The sequence below is a fragment of the Kogia breviceps genome, chromosome 5, assembly GCF_026419965.1.
Source record: "Kogia breviceps isolate mKogBre1 chromosome 5, mKogBre1 haplotype 1, whole genome shotgun sequence".
NCBI classification, from domain to species: Eukaryota; Metazoa; Chordata; class Mammalia; order Artiodactyla; family Physeteridae; genus Kogia; species Kogia breviceps.
Genome location: NC_081314.1, coordinates 104,686,252 through 104,702,379, shown reverse-complemented (window position 1 = coordinate 104,702,379; position 16,128 = coordinate 104,686,252). Strand labels below are relative to the sequence as shown.

General features: G+C 36.5%; 1 protein-coding gene across 10 annotated transcripts in view; it reads left to right on the top strand.

Annotated features, from left to right (window-relative positions):
• The window catches only part of EPHA6 (EPH receptor A6), an 850,011-nt gene extending 836,419 nt beyond the window's left edge, over nt 1-13,592 (top strand). For 7 of the 10 annotated variants that reach the window (XM_067034854.1, XM_067034853.1, XM_067034856.1 and 4 more), the window contains 3 exons: nt 476-547; nt 10,532-10,681; nt 11,703-13,592. In XM_067034854.1, the coding sequence (XP_066890955.1) occupies nt 476-547; nt 10,532-10,681; nt 11,703-11,817 (337 nt within the window). In that variant the 3' untranslated portion in view covers nt 11,818-13,592. The remainder of the gene's footprint in view (nt 1-475; nt 548-10,531; nt 10,682-11,702) is intronic. The other 3 variants (XM_067034860.1, XM_067034855.1, XM_067034859.1) reach the window with 1 other exon arrangement.
• The last annotated feature ends 2,536 nt before the right edge of the window (nt 13,593-16,128 follow it).

Below are 16,128 nucleotides of genomic sequence, written 5' to 3'. Positions count from 1 at the left end.
AAGGAGACTGAGATAGAAGAGCCAGACAGGTAATCAGGAATACAGGGGAAGCACAGTATCCTAGAAGCCAAAAAAGGGAGACAGTTCCAAGGAGTTTAATGTCCAAGGCTTTATGAAGCTCCTTTAAGATAAAAATGAAGTGTGTCCGTTGGATTTAGCAACTATGTGTTTAGGTTTCATGGGCGGCCTTTGCAAGAGCATTTTCACTAGCATCATGTAAGACAAACTCAGTGGGGGAGGACTGAATGTGAGGTCAGAGAGAGGAGCTATACAAAGTACCAAGTCCAGTACTGTTTTCTCCAAAAATCTGTATCTGAAAAGAAAGAGAAGTGGTTAGAGAAAATGTTTCTTGTGTTTTGTTTTTATATGTTTTATTGAAGAGATGAGCACGCTTTAATAATGAAGGGAAAGAACTACTAGAAAGGGATCATGGAGTGAGTCTGAAATCATTTAATCTGGGCCTCTTGTGGTTTAGGGTCAACGGACTCCACAGCCAGTGCCCGTCAACAGAGCTCTCTGACTGTTCTATGGCTGTAGACGCAGGCAGGTAAGAGCCTTCTTTTTTTTTTTTTTTTTTTTTTTTGGTACGCGGGCCTCTCACTGTTGTGGCCTCTCCCGCTGCGGAGCACAGGCTCCGAACGCATAGGCTCAGCGGCCATGGCTCACGGGCCTAGCTGCTCCGCGGCATGTGGGATCTTCCCGGACCGGGGCACGAACCCGCGTCCCCTGCATCGGCAGGCGTACTCTCAACCGCTGCGCCACCAGGGAAGCCCAGAGCCTTCTTTTTAAAGAAAAGCAGATAAAACAATTTCTTCCCTGCTCTTTCAAGATAATGAATCTTCCTTACATTTGGAATATAATGATAAAGAATTTAAGATGAGAAAATATCAAAATGTCCAAATGAACCAGAGGTAAAGTCAATATGAGGGCTGGTGACTGAGGGCCAGAAGTTATGGTTTAACTGGGTGGGCAGGTAATCCAGAGGACAGGCCAGAGAAAAGCAGGCTCCACGATGGCGCTGCCACACGTGGGCCAGGAGTTGGGCTTTATATAAAGTTGGCAGTTTCATTCAGTTCTAAAGTCTAATCTCTGGGACTTCCCTGGCGGTCCAGTGGTTAGACTTCACCTTCCAATGCAGGGGGTGTGGGTTTGATCCCTGGTTGGGGAGCTAAGATCCCACATGCCTCGTGGTCAAAAACCCAAAACATAAAACAGAAGCAATATTGTAACAAATTCAGTAAAGACTTTAAAAATGGTCCACATTAAAAAAAAAAAAAATCTTAAAAAAAAAGTCTAATCTCTGAGGAACCAAATGGAAGTTTTTGTGACTAATTTGCTATCCTTGTTTCTGACAAAGACATATGTGCTATCCTTAATATACTCTTGTTTGGGAAACAAAAAGAACCAGAGTTCTAAGGGTATCATTCCTGAACCTTTATCAGTATTCTTGTTTTCAAAGCAGCCTGAGTGGGTTTTCCCTTGTCCACCCCCTCACCCCCAATACCACCCACCTACCCTGATCCCAGAGCACTGAGACCGTTTAGGGAGAAGAGATGTGGTAGATTGAAGGATGGCAATGTTAGCTACAGAATGCCTGGTTTGTTTTATGCTTACAGAACTGTGACATTGCCACTCCATCCCCCAAATTCCAAAACCCAGTCACTTGTCCCAGAGTGATGTCGGACTAAGGAAACATGATGAGGTATAGAACTGCAGTCTTTCCTCCCATGTGTCTCTCAAGCAGGTAAAGGAGTCTAAGAGTATAATTCACAGCAGCTCTTATTAAACTCGCCTGTATGCTCCTTTTCTCTAATATCCCCAAACTCCCAAGGTTCTCTCACACTCCTATACTGACGTAACTCTCTCACCCACTAGGTCCCCGTGTTTTTTATTCAACTCTGATGGCTTTTTTTCTCAAGAATTCACCTGAGAAGGTTTCATCCATTCTCTTGACAGAGTAGTAAGAGGGGAAGAAATTAAGGTGACAAAGGGGGAGAGGAAAGCTGAGAAACCCACAGCTTCATCATTTCATACCAGCATATTGGAAATTTCATAGACCTTATATCTGTAATGTTTCTTTCAAAAGACAGAATACCCAGTAGAAAAAAAAAATTGTTGGTCAGAGAAGGCTTTTATTCTTTAGAACAACCACTCCAAATAATGCTGACATTCTTGTGCCTGACACACTCCCATGGGAGTATTCAGAGCTCTGTGAAGTCCCCGACCTTCTTGCTTTCTCTGCTACTCAAGAAAGCATATGGATATATAAGTGAATGTAATGATATAAGTACAACCTTAAATCCGATTGATTGTAAAACCTAATTTGAGAAAGTACCTTAGTAATATAGGCAGTCATCCTTTCATGCATGAATTTCAAACTACCTTCATTTTCATTTACAGTACAATGATGCCTTCTATAACCTCCTTTCAAAGAAATATCTATAGCTGCCACAGCCCCTGGGAAAAGGGCCCAGCTTGAGACCAAGGCTCCATGGAGAACGACATCAGGAGCGGTGCCCGGCCACACCCTTTGAAACACCTCTTCTCCCTTTCCCTGACCCTCAGGATCAACCCAGAGGCAAGCAGATTGCCGTGGAAGCCAGAGTCACATCTGGGCCCCGGTAGTTTAATAGCACAAAGTAGATTGATGACTATATAGCTGTCCCTTCACCCAGCCCTACCTTCCCCACCCTACCTACATTGTCCTATTCATTCACCCTCCAACCTCTTAACGCCCACCCCTGTTTCTTCCATACACCATAGCCTACTGAGTGCACTAGGTTGAAGTCAGCTGGACAGTGCCTTTTGGACAACGCTGCAGTGTAATAGGAAAATAACTCTTTCTTCCAATCCTGCTGCAGATCCCCAGCATGTCACTGATAAGAATTTTATAGATTATGGGCTCCTCGACAACATCAGCTAAAAGGTAGCATTCAGAAACAGTCAACAATTGACCAGATGGACCAGTCCATGACAGAAATCATATTCCACCCAGGCCAAGGCACATAGGAATATTCTCACTACCTGCTAGGCCATAATTAAGGATCTTATAATATTTTAGCTCTTAGGAACTGGAACCACCACTTTCCTTAGTACGTATAAATTAACTGTTGAACTTTCAAGCACTTGGCTTCTGGTAATATGTGAATCATGAAGGTAAGGAAAAGCTCAAACCAGTATCATCTGCTTTAGAGAACTGCAAGTAAACATTATAAGACTAAATGGTACTACCTCCCTCCATCCAATGAATAAAGCACCTGCAATGCTGTCTTCTGAGGGCAATAACTTTCAACAGTTAGTTAGAAATGTTTCTATTCATTTTGAAACATCTTGCTAAGTGCTGCCTAGGCTGTCCATAATCATCACTTACTAAATTGTTTATCTCTATAAACCAAGTCATGGACAACTTGTTCTGTTTAATTTTTGTAACTAACAGTTTTAATGTTTTTTTTTTTCCTGACAGAGAAATAACTGGCTGGCCAAAACTAGGGTTGTAATTGAGTGATAAGCAAAGCTTTGCGGAAGGAAGACAGAATATTAAGTATTAATCAGGAAGTGTGAAACTTCTACCCATTAGAAAATCTAAATTCAATTCACATGAACTGTGGCCACAATATAATACTACTAATGTTAATACCAGTACTAATATTGATACAAGTTCTATTAATCATTATCAACAATAACTATTACTGCTATTTGTTGAGAGCCTACTATGTGCCAGTCATTGTACTAGGCACTTTTATCTGTCATGTCATGTAAACCTCACTGTTATTATCTCCATCCCTCATGTAAGGAAACAGAGACTCAAAGAGGCTAAATTTCCCAGAGGTACACAGCAAGTAATTACCAGAACAGGAATTTGAGTGAGGTCCACCAACTGCAAAGTCCTTGTTCTTTCCACTACACAGTATACAATCACCACACTGTTTATGATTATAGGAAAAGAGGATACGTTTTTACATCTCCAGATAGATTTTCTTTGGACTTATCAGACTTCATCAATGGAGTATATTAAAATCCCAAAAAGAATTTGTAGCAAAGCACACCCTGTTATTTTGTGTTCTGCTAAGCAAATACAAGGATGTAGAAAATGAGTATGCCCTCATTCATGGGAATAAGTAGCAAACACGTAATCTGTATATTCCCCCAATTTTCTCCTACAATGCTCGGCCACTGGAAGAACATTACTTGAAAAAAGAAAGTAGTAACTACAACAAAATCAAGAAATGACGAAACTATGGAAGCAACATAGTTTCACATTTACGTCCTCAAGCATTTTTGTAGTTTGAATTTTTCCAGTGTCGGCAAATGTATGCTTTGCTTCTTTTCCTTGTTATGGGCGACGTTACTAACCATCACAGCACTCCTTCTTACTGAGCCCAGATGCTGCCTCTGTATCCTTTTTAAGACCACATTTTGATAACCACTGGTAATGAATTGTAGTTGGCATGTGATATGAAATCTATTTCTGTCCCTGTATTATTTACCTACAAAAAATAGGCTTTCCTGAGGTTCAGTGATCTGTTACTCTGACTACAGTGACCATGTGCTAAGAACTCTACTCAGAATGTAGGAAATATTTAAACAGTATTATTCCTACCCTGTATCTATCCTTCCTAATGTTTAAACACATCTATAATTTTTAAATTTGCTTTGAATTTCACTCCTTCATACTTTTTAACAATTATCAGCCTTATTATGAGAATTAAATAATTATGTCAATAAAAAAAAACTGAAGACGTATTGAAAATAAGAGGCTGACAAAAAATAACTCACGCTCCCAATTTAGCACTGAGGAGAGTCAGATTGTTTGGAACAAAGAGATATTGCCCACAAGCATGAAATAGTCACAAGATTTATGGCATAGTTCTATGCCCTTAGAATTTTATAACATCTTGTGCAAAATTTCACTTTAAAATTTTAAAACAATATCAAAATTGTTTCATTAACTTGTGTCCAAGTTGACGATTAGGCCTAATTATAGGAAGGGCAATGTTTTATTTTTTAATCTGATTAGATAAATTCTTCTTTCAAAGGTTAGCTAGCTAGTTTGTGTAGTAAATAGTGTGAAGTGTAGTCCCTTAGTCATGAGATGAGAAACTCATGTAAAAACAGTGATATTGAATAAGATAAATGTTGCTGTTGTGGTTCTAGGTCCCTTAACCCTATGCTGCCCCACTCACCTGTAACTGCCTCTTCCTCCACTCTGAAACCTATCAAGACAGATAAGCAAACATAAGCAATGTGAGGAATAAACTAAATAAACAGCATATTCATTAATTGGATGACCATTATAACAGTAAGCTCTTACTCTTCCATTTAATGAGTTAAATGAAAGTAGATTATTCACCATGAATCAGCCATTATGTCATGGACCAAACTTTTCTGTAGAGAATATTCAAATCTAAATTATCACTTATTTAATGAATTCCTTTAATACTTTCAGCATTGTGCTAAGGCCTACAGAAAATAGAAAGATATATGAGATATGATTCCTGCCATCAGGGAGTTTTAACTTACTCTTTAAAAAAAATTCTTCTGTCTTATGGATTTTTCCCAAGGAAGTAATTCAACTGAAGCATAAAGATACATGTTATATGATTATATAATCATCTATAATAAATTTAATAAGGTTGCTAGCAATTCAAGAGTCTGACTCAGGGAATTAACAAATTATTAAGCATCAACCTACAGAATACTATACACTCACTTGAATATTAGTTATGAAGACCACTGACATATAGAAAATATTCATCAGTATGTGAAATAAAGGCAATACAGAATAGAATGGACCCTATCTGTACAGTTCTGCTAACCATGTATAAATGTAAGAGCTAAGAAGAAGTTATGTTAGAGTGGTAAGGGGAGAAAAGCCTTCAAGCATGTGACAGTTTCATATTAGAACAAGATCCATATGGTAATTCTATTTGTAGTTTTTTAAGGAACCTCCATACTGTTCTCCATAGTGGCTGTATCAATTTACATTCCCACCAACAGTGCAAGAGGGTTCCCTTTTCTCCACACCCTCTCCAGCATTTATTGTTTCTAGATTTTTTGATGATAGCCATTCTGACTGGTGTGAGGTGATACCTCATTGTAGTTTTGATTTGCATTTCTCTAATGATTAATGATGTTGAGCATTCTTTCATGTGTTTGTTGGCAATCTGTATATCTTCTTTGGAGAAATGTCTGTTTAGGTCATCTGCGCATTTTTGGATTGGGTTGTTTGTTTTTTTGTTACTGAGCTGCATGAGCTGCTTGTAAATTTTGGAGATTAATCCTTTGTCAGTTACTTCATTTGCAAATATTTTCTCCCATTCTAAGGGTTGTCTTTTGGTCTTGTTTATGGTTTCCTTTGCTGTGCAAAAGCTTTTAAGTTTCATTAGGTCCCATTTGCTTATTTTTGTTTTTAATTCCGTTTCTCTAGGAGGTGGGTCAAAAAGGATCTTGCTGTGATTTATGTCATAGCATGTTCTGCCTATGTTTTCCTGTAAGAGTTTTCTAGTGTCTGGCCTTACATTTAGGTCTTTAATCCATGTTGAGTTTATTTTTGTGTATGGTGTTAGGGAATGTTCTAATTTCATACTTTTACATGTACCTGACCAGTTTTTCCAGCACCACTTATTGAAGAGGCTGTCTTTTCTCCACTGTATACTCTTGCCTCCTTTGAGAATGGACTTGAGGATATGGGGAGGGGGAAGGGTAAACTGTGACAAAGTGAGAGAGTCGCATGGACGTATATACACTACCAAACGTAAAATAGATAGCTAGTGGGAAGCAGCCACATAGCGCAGGGAGATAAGCTCAGTTCTTTGTGACCACCTAGAGGGGTGAGGGAGGGAGACTCAGGGAAGAGATATGGGAACATATGTATATGTATAACTGATTCACTTTGTTATAAAGCAGAAACTAACACACCATTGTAAAGCAATTATACTCCAATAAAGATGTTAAAAAAAATCCAAAAATAAATAAATAAAAATTTTTAAAAAAAGAAAAACAAGATCCTACCTTGGAATAGTGTTTCTCAAAGTATAACTTTTCTTGAATCATTTTTAATAGGTCTCTTATATTTACATGATGAATATAAAATATGGAAAACTTTTGAGGATAAAAACCTTCCTACATTTTTTTGTTTTGTTTTTGTTTTTTTTGCGGTACGCGGGCCTCTCACTGTTGTGGCCTCTTCCGTTGCGGGGCACAGGCTCCGGACGCGCAGGCTCAGCAGCCATGGCTCACGGGCCCAGCCGCTCCACGGCATGTGGGATCTTCCCGGACCGGGGCACGAACCCGCGTCCCCTGCATCAGCAGGCGGACTCTCAACCACTGCGCCACCACGGAAGCCCCCCTTCCTGATTTTTAATGGCAGTTTTGATACCTACTGGTAACCTAAGAACTTTCTAAATTAAAATACTAATACTATTATGAACTCAAAGGGCTCATTAGAATCAAGACTTCTTGGCTCTATCAGTGCTATTCATTTTCACATATTTAGATGTATTGAGAGCATGTGTTTATTGCACCTTAAACTATACTATTACCTATTCTAGCTATACTGCAGCCCTTTCTCTAATCTAAATTGACCATAATTTATACCTGGAAAAATTTCCTAATTCTACCCCCTCCTCATTTTTCTGAGGAAAGTAGTAGACCTTTGACCTTCTGTTCTACAATATGTTCTTTTTTAATGTGAGATTTTGCTGTAAAGACATTTCTCAGGTGGGAAGCTCCCACTAATCACCAAATAGCAGAAATTTCTACATGCTCGCAAATAGCAGACTGAATTTATCATTGTACCTGGTTGATAAGAAAGGGCGTTTATTGTTTCTTAGGTAATATTCCAGAGAATTCATGTGAGGGTGATGGCACCCAACCCTCAAAGCTAGAAAATAGCAGCATTTTTCAACTTCGTTATAAGGTGAAAGAAAAGTTATTGCACAGTGGCTGTGAACAATGAAGGAACACTGACCTTCCTAAATCAACTGTCAGTGCGGTAGTAAAAAGGCCAAAGTGTAACTAGGTTACTAAAGATGTGTGGAGAGAAAGGGAATTATGGTATTGAAACATTCTAGGAGCAAGTAGTGGATGCTTTTCAACAGAGAAATAGGCCATTTTAGTCATTTAGTATACAGAATGTCCTTCCATGACCTTTCTATACTAAGGACATAAAATTAGCAAATTACATTTCCACTCACCAATTATATGAATTGTGAAAGCTCAAGAGTTATTCCAGCATTATCTCAGGAGAGAGAAGTGGAAGTCATTTGGCTATGTCTGTGCATCAAGAATGGCATAGGAGTATGAAGGGAAAGTCACCCAAACACATCCTTTTAGTTTGGTTCAGTTTCAACAGATTTCTCAGACAAGTAATTAAAAGACATGAGAGCCACAGTGTTTTGAAATAGGACATTCAGCTTCCTAACGTATATTGTTTTATTTATGTTAATAAGCAATAAGGATACCCTGGGCATTTTGGTATTTAAACTTCGTCAGTGAACTTACTACAGCACTATTTCCTAAAGTATGTTCTGTAGGAAACTGGTCGGATAATTTAGGAAAATAGTGCAGACGCTATTTTGAATCCTCTTATGTATTCATACTGCACATTAGGATAGTGAAGGCTCTAAAAAATGCCACAATTAAAAACCCTGTTTAACTCTGTTTGCCATGGAGAACTTTATTGTTTTTATTGATATATGAACTTTTATTTATTTGATAATTCTTATTAATACAAACACCTCTAGGAAACTAAGAAATATAGCAACCGTTAAAGTGTTTATTGGTAGATGCCATGATAGCTTTTCAACATTTAACATAACTAAACTTTGTTTAGGGTCAAATCATGAATCATTCTGATTTTAATTAGAATGAAACAGCCCATAATCAAATAGCGTTGCAGTTTTTAGTACAGGAAAATAAAATGTGGCTTTACAGCCTCCAAAATAGGAAATACGGTAACAGAATTGAGTAGTGGTAAAAAGGACACAAGTCACTGTGAAGAGTAACCAGACTCCATATGGACTACAGTATAATCACAAGATACATGCATTTAGTTTATGCAAATTTCAATTATATAGAAAGAGCAATAATCCCTGGATTTCCCTATCATCCTTCTTCACCCCCCTGTCCACCTTCAACTAGAATCCAGTTTAGAAAAGTAGAAGTCAATGTAGAATCAAAGAAAAACCAAAGAAATGAATTTTAGGTCTTTAGTAGGGACTTTGTCCTAAACAATTCCAAGGGGCGTCTTTCAGGGTCTTCAGGAGTCATACAGTGTACAGCTTGTATGCCCATGTATTATGTACATCTCTGGCTTTTGTGCTCCTGAAGACCCGAGTCCTGGTGATATACCTATATGTATCTATGTCTATATGTTCACACATTCACTAGCCTTTTCAAAATAATACCTTTATATTATTTTTATATTAAAACTACAAAAATAGCCCCAACTGGAATGCTCTTCTGCATCAGATCTTAGGAACAGAAATACAGATTTCTGTATCACTTACTTTAAGATCCATCAATGACAGATTCCTTTTTCTTGTTAACCCATGCTTGCGTTGATTTTGCTTTAGTTTTGTGCTTTATTAATATCTGTGCTTTGGGCTGTATTACCCTATACTTGGATGTGTGTAAATCTTATTCATGAAGTTGAGCTCTATGACAGCAGAAATTACTTTTTAATAAATAATAAATTATTGTTGAATGTTTGAGGACAAATAAATGGAGGCTTGATCAATGAATTCACCATTAAAAAAAAAGAAGGGACTATCATAGCAAATGCGAAAAAGGGGACTTCCCTGGTGGCACAGTGGTTAAGAATCTGCCTGCCAATGCAAGGGACATAGGTTCGATCCCTGGTCCGGGAAGATCCCACGTGCCGCAAAGCAACTAAGCCTGTGCGCCACAACTACTGAGCCTGCGCTCTAGAGCTCACTTGCTGCAACTACTGAAGCCCACCCACCTAGAGCCCGTGCTTCTCAACAAGAGAAGCCACCACAATGAGAAGCCCGCGCACTGCAACGAAGAGTAGCCCCCGCTCGCCACAACTAGAGAAAGCCCGCGCGCAGCAATTAAGACCCAACGCAGACAAAAATAAAATTTTTTTTTAAAAAATGTGAGAAAGGCCAAAGGGCATAGATTCAGTGGCAGGTCAGAAAGCGTACGAGTGAATAGCCTATGGCTAGTTACTTTCTTTTGGGGTATTCCTCAAATTTGAAAACAGAATTTCATGCAAGAGAAAAAAGTAAACAGTAGTTAGCAAAATGTGGGTTTTCTCAAGATACATCAAGCATAAGACCTAGTAGTGGCAAAAAGCAGGAAAAGACAAAAGAAACTGACAAGTGAAACTGACCAGGTATAAGTGGCTGATTTGAATATGATGGAAAAATTTTAAATCTCTAGTTTTCTATGGAGGATGAAAGCATTTGATGTAAGACTACTGTAAAGTTTAAAAATAAAGTGGGGTGGGTTTTTTTTGCTTTATCTGGCTTTTAAATGGTCTCCATGCTTGTTTGTTTTTTCCTTGTAGAATGCCAGACTCCCCTGGTGAAGTTCCCGAATATCCTTTGTTTGTGACGGTCGGTGACTGGCTGGATTCTATAAAGATGGGGCAATATAAGAATAACTTCATGACAGCAGGGTTTACAACTTTTGACCTCATTTCAAGAATGAGCATTGAGTAAGTGGTGCTATGTTTATTACTATATTTAGATGCTCCACTCAGGAGATTATAAATTCAAATACTATATCAAGAACACCATGGTTAACTACCTTCCCTAATACTAGGATGGTGTTTCCACATCTTTCCTCACCATTTCTGTCGATCATTCTAGTGAAAGTTGGACGTTACACTTTTAACTATTTTCCTTTGAAAGAATATATTTAATTCAAAAAACTATTTAAAATTTTAAATGCTTTCTAAAATGCATATTACTCTTGTTCACATCATAGACTTTACATCAACATGGTTTTACCTTAGCAAATTATTTTTGACTCATGTATGCTAAATCAATTCCTATTACTTTCATCAAATGTAATAATTGTAATAATACAATATTATGTTATCGCAGAGCTTTTTCTCAATGTTATAATGGTCCAGCATATTTCCACTTTCTCAAATGCTCTCCTTTCATGGGTACAGTGAAAATGCTCAACATGTGCTTAAAAGAAAGATACTAAAACTAGTAGGTGAGGCCATATGAAATTGCCATTGTTGTAAAATAGTAATGGCAATTTCATACTGTTCAACATAATACAATGGCATTTTTTCAGATTATTGAAAGACCATGACAATTGAAATGGAGTCCACATTATACTTTCTATCCTACATGCTATTTTGCTAATACTGTTGAAAATTTATACAATTACATAAAACCCTTGGGCTTATGAAATATCTGAACATTACATCGGTACCTGAATTCTTTGTACCCTTAAATCTGAGGTTGACCTGACGCATTCTCTGGCACCAGGGGAAAAAAAAAGGTAACGAACTCCTGTTGTTCATTTATATCTCTGCTTAAACTCTCATTTTACCAGGTATACAATTTTTGGCAAATCTGACATGGAGCACATTTACCATATCTAAATGTTCATTTCCTCTCTGTCATACTTACCAGATCTAAATGTTCATATTCTCTCTCTCTCTCTCTCTCTCTCTCTCTCTGTCTGTCTCTCTGTCTCTCTCTCTCAATCTCTCACAGTGATATTAGAAGAATTGGAGTCATACTCATTGGACACCAGAGACGAATAGTCAGCAGTATACAGACTTTACGTTTACACATGATGCACATACAGGAGAAGGGATTTCATGTATGAAAGTACTACAAGCACCTGTGTTTTGTGCCTCAGCATTTCTAAAATGAAAGATATCCTCTCTACTACCCTCTCTTCTGATTCTCCAAACATCACTTCACCAACTGCAGTCTCCTGTCAGACTACGGGCACACACCCTTTGTTTATGCTTCCAACCTGGATTTTAAAATCACTCATCATAGCTCCTCTCTGAATAACCTGCAGATAAAACACTGGCCCACTGCAGATTATCATTACACAGTGGTAAATAACTCAGCATGGATGTGTAACTTTGTATAATTGTATTTCGGAAGTGTTCAAGGACTTAACCCAAAGGAATTTGGGGTTAATGATGTATTTAGAGTTTGATGGTAGATTAAAAAGAAAGAGTTGACCTTTCTTTCATGTTTTGTGATCAAGTAGCTTCCAAACTGACATGAATATTTATTTTTTAGATAATTATATTCAACTCTGTGGGTCATATCGTTGCTCTATCCTACAGTAGTTTACCTGACGAAGTCTGATGTTGTTAGAATTATTTGCAGAAAAGACCAATGATTGCATGTAGTGAATTCTTGTCAGGTGTGACTGTGGTGAGAAGGAAGTTATCAGGGAGGGTGAGGGAGAAACATACTGTGCTTTTAAAACTTCTTAAGTCTTGGTTTGTCTTTTTTTTTTTAATTAACTTTATAGTGTCCTACATATTTCATACTAGGTGGTAGTTTAGAGGCTTTCGCCTCTAATTTTTTACTAACTATAGTATATTTCTCTACTGCCTTATGAAGATCACCCCTAGAAAGACTGATTCCATTGCTCTAAAGGCTATAAACAGAGTGAAGCATGGAATAAATCCATGACTGTTTCCTTGGTTCATCTTCATAAGTTTGCAAGAGTAATTATCAAAGCATTAAGAAAATTAATTATTCTCAGCAGAATTGCTTTGAATAAAAGATCTATGATTATAGCCTTAGATTAAACATAAGAAGATTTTAATTGAAACAGAATTTTATGATAGTTACATGGTGGCCCAAGAAAATAAACACATCGAGCTGTCTAATATTGGTACACTTTGCAAGTTTAAGAATTTTTATGTTTTGTTCGCAAAAATAAGTTACACGAACATGCTGAGCTGTTTTCTAAACCTTCCAAGAGACAATGCTGTTGCATACACCAAAGAGGGTATAAACGGATCTAGCACATGAGCATATATGAATTGTGTGTAACCTAAGTCCTTGATACAGTAACATAAAAATGTAAACACAGCTAAGGTGTGTTGTTGCCATAATCTTCTGGAGGCTGCAAAAGCAGGCAAATATACTTTTCATTGAATTAAGCTGAGTCAGCTTATCAAAACAGTAATGTCGTATGAACAAATTCAATTATAAAATCAGCTGTTCCCTATGAAACTAAAAAAATGACTGCTGTGCTAGGTGGAAGAGTAGTGAGAATGTCTTAAGAGAAAAAAAAGAGCAGGTTGTCTGAAGATGCTGATTTAATATAAAAATTAAGTTTTATTTGATCTCTCAGATAAAGGTGCCCTACCCACATCCTCAAATTCCTACCTAAATTACATTTTTTGGTGATAGTAGTTTTCTTGCTATAAAAGGAGTCTCAATTTTTCTTTTTTCCTATTTTAAGATTTGTTGATTGTCCCATTAGACTAGACCCTTCCACATATTTTCTTTTGTTGATTTATCTTCTGATTTTTGCCTACCACAGCTAAAATTTTCTCATTTCAAAAAAAAAAAAAAAACAGAGAGAGCTAGAAGGAAGAGTCTTTAAAGTATTCCTTAAAGTACAATAAAAAAGAAAAAAGTGGGAAATCCATCACTTTTTAAGTAAGTGTGTCAGAAATAGCTAGCAACATTTTCCAGCCATCACCTGCATGGTCATGCATCTCTCATAGACTGTCTGCAGTTTGCTTGATACATTTACACAAATCTGGATACATTTAGAGGAAATATAAAATTTCCATATTTACCTATCTTCAAATATATATTAAATAAGAACAGATGTAAAGCAGATTAAATTTATTAATCATATATATTTATTTTTATAATACAATAAAAAACATATTTAGAAAATAAGGAATAGAATAATTATGGTCTTCCATAGGACTCTGTCAGCAACATCTGTATACTTTCATGAAATAAATTCTATAAAGTATTTAAACTTCTATGGGATGGGCATTCAGTGCTTGCAAGATTTAAATTCTCTGTTAAGAATTTTTTTCTTCAAAAATCCAATGATCCTATTCTATATCTGGTTAATTCATACTTTTTTTTCCTTCCCAAACATCTTTCTGTAGTATTATAAAAATGCCTTTTCAGTTTGTCTCTTACCCCCAATCCTCTTTAAAATTTACATTTATAATACATTTATATTTTTTGCAACTGTAAGCATGATAATCTTTAGTGTAAATTTGAACCTCATCATGGTCAGAGCAAGGTATGCAAGATTAAACAGAAACATTAAAAAATAAGTATATCTATTTCTTTACTGCCTACCAATCACAGATTTGAAAATTTTACATGAAATAGTTTGAGATTTACTAGTGCATATATTCAGTAATTAAAGCTGTTTAATATTCATAACATAGAACGTAATGATAGAAAGAAAATGAGTAACTTCCATAAATCACAAGCCTCCAAAAATAATCTTTAGTAACTAAAATATGCATATATAGTCATGTACCTGCTTTATTTTAAATTTCCTAGTCTATACTAATGAGAGGCTTTTTAGATTTTGAAAATCAGGCAGCTGAAGGAACCATTTTTTAAAATTTTCTATGTGGTCAGTTTCCAGTCTATAGTCAACTCATTATCTCATAGTATATATAAGATATAACTGGGAAAAAATGTAAAAACAATGTACAATCAAGAAGAGAGATTAGATATGTAAATCATTACACTAAAATAGTTATCAGAAGTTGCAAAGCTCTTGGCTTAACAAGAATCAAGAATTACAGCACTTTTGCCTGATTTATAACTTGGTAAGTAAGTTATGCATGCCATAATCAAGAAAGATTTACCTTATTTCACTCTGTATTACTCTTTAAAATCTATCCAACTAAATACCTGAAAAAAAAATTTTCCAGCCACAGCTTTAAGGCCCAACTCAGCCCATGAATGGAAAACAAATCCAAATTAAATCCTTGAAAAGCAGTCTTTACAGGAGGTCTTCTGAAGACATTGTGAAGAATGAATTACATTACCTATCTCCCCACCACAATTTTCTTAAAAAGCCATTTTTATGTCTTTCCCTACCAAATTTCTACTCTGTAAAGCAGTCAGTTAAATCTTTTATCTCAAAATGTTCACCAATACTAGGTATTTGGGGTCCTACCACATTAATGGGAGCATTTACACATACAGAGGGTATAAATTCTGGCTTTTCATTAACTGGAAATTAAGTGCTTTGGAAAGTAATTTCAAAATGGATGAAGATGATCCTTTCCTACTGCTTTAGCTAGGGAAATGTGTTATTAATTTTAAAGAGATTAATATTTTATGAATCAAAAACTGTTATCAACTCACAGTTGTCATTACATGTCTTTATATAACAAAGAGATTAGAAGAAAATGTAATCACTTCTTTCAGTGTCATCAACTTAACTTTTCCAAGTTCAAATTCCATTAAGTATCAAAGACTCATATTAACTTTCTATCCAAAAATATTTTAGTGCTTTTTATATGAAGACTCCAAAAGGTAGAGGAACACACTGTGTCGAATTGATGGTATTCTTCCATTAGAACACTGGGCACTGAAGTCATCCAGCTTTTAGTTTTTATGATCAACATTTTCAACAGATTTTCAATTTTTTATAATAATGTTCAATAAAGGTAGTGTAAACTTTAGTTCATTTTCACAAATATCTATAAGGTGTCTCCTACATGCATAAAATTTTATGGCAAAGATGAGTTTGACTGTAGTGTCCTTACGTTCAAGTAACTCTTAAGCTTAAAACTTAGAGGTTAGAGCCTATTTGCTATGTTTGCTGCGATTGCCATGTCACTAAGGGTTAGTTCCTTCCACAGAACAAAAATACATTGAATAAATAAAACCTTGTCCAGTGTGAAATAAAACCTTGTATTAAAAAAAACCTTGTCCTATGGAAAGAAATATTTTGGACCTCAAATCTTCCATAGAACACTCCACACTTCCTCTGGCAGAAGGGAGCACACTTGCTGGATTCTCTAAGAGAATCTCTCTTGTTAACAGCTGATCCTTCTCAGGAGTCACATACTTCTATTGTCCAGTGGCATACTTTTCAGTTCAGGTGTAGGCTCACTACCTCAAAGGTACTTCCAGTTAGAAAACATCAGCCATTTTTCAA